The sequence below is a fragment of the Myotis davidii genome, unplaced genomic scaffold, assembly GCF_000327345.1.
Source record: "Myotis davidii unplaced genomic scaffold, ASM32734v1 scaffold109, whole genome shotgun sequence".
Classification (NCBI taxonomy): Eukaryota; Metazoa; Chordata; class Mammalia; order Chiroptera; family Vespertilionidae; genus Myotis; species Myotis davidii.
Window position 1 is genome coordinate 501431 of NW_006300368.1, and position 3662 is coordinate 505092.

At 57.9% G+C, this 3662-nt stretch overlaps 1 protein-coding gene across 8 annotated transcripts in view; it reads right to left on the bottom strand.

Moving 5' to 3' along the window:
• HDAC5 (histone deacetylase 5) overlaps nucleotides 1-3024 on the bottom strand; it is a 30830-nt gene extending 27806 nt beyond the window's left edge. For all 8 annotated transcript variants that reach the window (XM_015572542.1, XM_015572539.1, XM_015572540.1 and 5 more), the window contains exon 1: nucleotides 2786-3024. In XM_015572542.1, the coding sequence (XP_015428028.1) occupies nucleotides 2786-2807 (22 nt within the window). In that variant the 5' untranslated portion in view covers nucleotides 2808-3024. The remainder of the gene's footprint in view (nucleotides 1-2785) is intronic.
• Nucleotides 3025-3662: the final 638 nt, after the last annotated feature.

Genomic DNA, 3662 nt, shown 5'->3' on the forward strand with positions numbered 1-3662 from the left:
CCCCTGTTTTCCCCCAGGCGGAGCTCAGGGTCTCACGTGTTGGGGGTAGTCAGCAAGGACTTATCAAACAGGAAAGCTCCTGCACTGAGAGAAATTCAGGGGAACCCCAAATCAGTGTTATTCTGTGTCCTAAGGAAAGAGGAACGAGTCTTTGGGGATTCGGGAGAGGGTGGGAGTGCTCAGGGCTGGGGCCACCAGGCCCTGGGGACTAACCATTGTCATCGTGCCCACCTCTCTCCCAGCCTTGCGGTCCCTTGCTCTTCCTGGGCCTCTCTGAAGGGTGTCCAGTTCAGGGGAACCCCAAATCAGTGTTATTCTGTGTCCTAAGGAAAGAGGAACGAGTCTTTGGGGATTCGGGAGAGGGTGGGAGTGCTCAGGGCTGGGGCCACCAGGCCCTGGGGACTAACCATTGTCATCGTGCCCACCTCTCTCCCAGCCTTGCGGTCCCTTGCTCTTCCTGGGCCTCTCTGAAGGGTGTCCACAGGGGAAGTAGACACCACATGCTCCAGCTACAATACCTGGTTTCATTTTACTTCTGTGAAGTCCAAAGGCACATGGTATCCAAGGCTCTGCCTGGCGCAGGGCACCTGCAGCCCCAACCCAGATGCCACCCTGAGCTCTGGGATTAGCAGATGCCAGGCCCCTTGAAGAGGACGAGCTGTGTGGAGGTGGCTATCCCTGGAGCAGCTCTAACCACAAGTGGGAGAGCCAGTCCTGGAGCCCCAGAAAAACTCAGCAGGAGGGGCCTCAGGGGGGTGCTCCCAAGGAATGACCCCAGTTCTGAGGCCTCTCCATAGTCCTAAAATGAGGTCCCCAGTCCCTACTCCCCTCCTTCTCTCCCTCCTTCCCAAACACGAGAAGACAGCATCTCCCCCTGCTGGGGGGAGCTGGGAAGCCAGACAGAAGACACAGCCGTGCTATGGGCCCCACTCTGGAGGCTCCTCCTGGCAGGGCTCAGCAGCTCCCAGGCTGCCAGCCTCCTGGGCTGGTGGCAGCCCCCAGCTACTACCACACTCCTGCCAACCCTGGCAGAAGTAGCTGCAAGGGGAACTGGGACCACCAGAATCTGAAAAGGCAACCCAGCGACCTCATCCATCCGAGGTTGATTATTTTACCCTTTTCTTAAGGGAAATGTCCTTCCCAAGCCATCAACAGATACCTCGGGGCAGCTCTGTTCCCTTGGCCACGGCTTAGACCCCAGGCCTGGTGTGACTGGAGGTGGCTCCTGGACAGGTCAGCATAGTAGCCCAGATGGCACTCCTCCCAGGCACAGCTGACCCTGCCAGGGGGCAGTGTCCAGCTGAGATGGGTAAGCGACTGATGAGAACCCACCAGGCTCTCCTCTCCCTTCACCAGCCCCGTCTCAGGGGAGGAGGCAGGAAGTCAGAGCTCAGCAGCCTACCCTCCAGCATGGGAGTCGCACACACCTCTCCACGTCTGACAGCTGGCGCGGCCCGTACAGGTGGAACGAAGGCAAGGGCAGAGGTGGGAGGATCTGAGAGGGAAGCACCACCCCTGAGGAGGGGGTCATCAGGCAGAGCTGCCTGGGTGGGTCTCGGGAGTGCAGCCTCCTCCAGCCTGCAGCCTGTGCCCTGGGCATGTGCTGGGAAGGGAAAGGAAGGAAAGGGGGCGCAGCTTGACCAAAACAGATGGCACAAAGCCAAACATCCCCACCAGCCTCCAGTTTCCCTGAGTCTGCTGGGCCCCCCAAGACCCTGCTCAGGGCATCGCCCACATATCGTCAGCACCGGAGCCCCACAATAGAAAGCACCAGTCCAGCAAAGTGATGAAGAAGAAGGAGAGGGGCCTGGGCTCCTCCTGGGTGCTGTCTCCTGTAAATGGGTTTCATCTCTAGTTTCCCTAAAGAAGAAAAAATACCCCTCCACCTCTACAGACCAAGATGTGGGGCATAGGATAGGCTTGTTGAGCAAGAAGGGCTCTGAGCCTTTAAGACTGCACAGAAGAAGACGGCCACGGAGAGAAGGCAGTCATTACTTCGACCACACTGACCCATGACCCTCCTGTGAAACTCCTGAGGGTCCAGCTCAGGCCACTTGGACACATCCTCATGGGCATACACCCAGACCCACCCACACAGAAAGCTGCCTGGGTCCCACCCAGAGACTATTTCTGGCAGCATGAGGCAGGCTCCTAGGAGCGGAGAGGAATAGGAAATCTCAGAGTCAAAGACCCCAAATTAGGAATCTACCATGTCTAGGGCCCAAGAGGAAAAGGGGTGGTGGACCTGACTCAAAGGAGAGAGCCCAGAGTCTTCTAACCCACCCCCATACCACACACCCCAACACAGACCAAGGCCGAAGACCCCGCAAACCTCCCCTACGAAGAAAGTATGGGTCACAGAGAACCATGCCACCAGGAAGAGAGCCACCACCACAGAAAGGAAGCCTGGCATTCAGCTATTGTAGGATCTTCTTCCAACAGCATCTCCAGGCCGCCCAGAGGCTCAGGGCTCCACACCCCCTCTCAGGCCTTGGTGAACAGGACAGGACAAAGCTAAAACTAAAGGCCCCTCGTTGAGAGGGTAGGCATGGGGACAGAGCTGGACCCATGCCCTCGAAGGGCCAGTCCAGACTGTGGACCCATCGATTCTCAGGTGTAACCATGATCAATAACTTCAGGTTCACCTCTGTCCTTTCCTTGCAATGCTTCTCCGCTCCTGACCCGCTTGTTGCCTTACAGCTCAAACTGGCCTAGACTCGCAACATGCCCAGCCCATTGCAGCCAAAGCCACCCGGGTGCCCTTCCCCAGCCTCCCAGCTCTTACCCGACTCGGTGGGAGAGTTCATGCCGGCTCTGGGCCTGCAGGAAGCTGGCGTTGGGGGCTGGGACGGGAGGGAATGGAGCTGCGGTGATGTCAAGAAAGACAGACGATAACAGACAGACGGACGGGACAGGAGCCCGGGGCCGCTGTGCCTCTAATGCCCATCCGAGGCCATCCTTCGGGGCGAGGAGGCAGTCAGGCACTCAAAACGGCATCCCTGGGGAGAGAGGGAGCAGGGTTAGAGGTCCCCAACTCAGGAATCTGGGAGTTGAAGACCTCAGAGCTTGTCAGTTTACACCTGGGGAAGAGAAGGAGGGACAACTGCCCAGGGGCACAGAGGAGCACCCAAGTGGGACTGGGTGTGCACAAAGGAGACAGTGCAGGGAGGCTTCCAGCTCTGTCCACAGCCGTGGGGAGACGCAGGGCTGACCCGGAGTCCCTGGTTACGGGAGAAACTGGTGTCCCAGCCCCAGCAGCCTGAGTTAGGACTCTCGGGTGAGTGTCATCTCCTCCTACTCTCTAATCCCTGTGCCAACTCTCGAAATGTGAGGTGCTTCTATCTTGGTCTCCCCCACTTAACCACTGGTCAGAGAAAGAGGGTAACCCCTTCTACACATAACCCACGCTGTTTCCAGGAATTCGGAAAGGCAGAGGTGTTCACCCCACATCCAGCGCCCCCCAGACTTGGGTCCAGGGCCGAAGCCCAGGGCTCTGTATGTGTTGTGCAGGTTATGGCCTGTGCAGGGTCTGAAATCCAGCCTGTAGTCTCCCTGCCAGGCTATGGGTCACCCAGGCTGAGTCCAATCAGAATAAGGGACACATTTTTCCAGTTTGTACAAAGGCACCAAAAGGCTCAGCTGTAGGGTAATATAGTAATAGA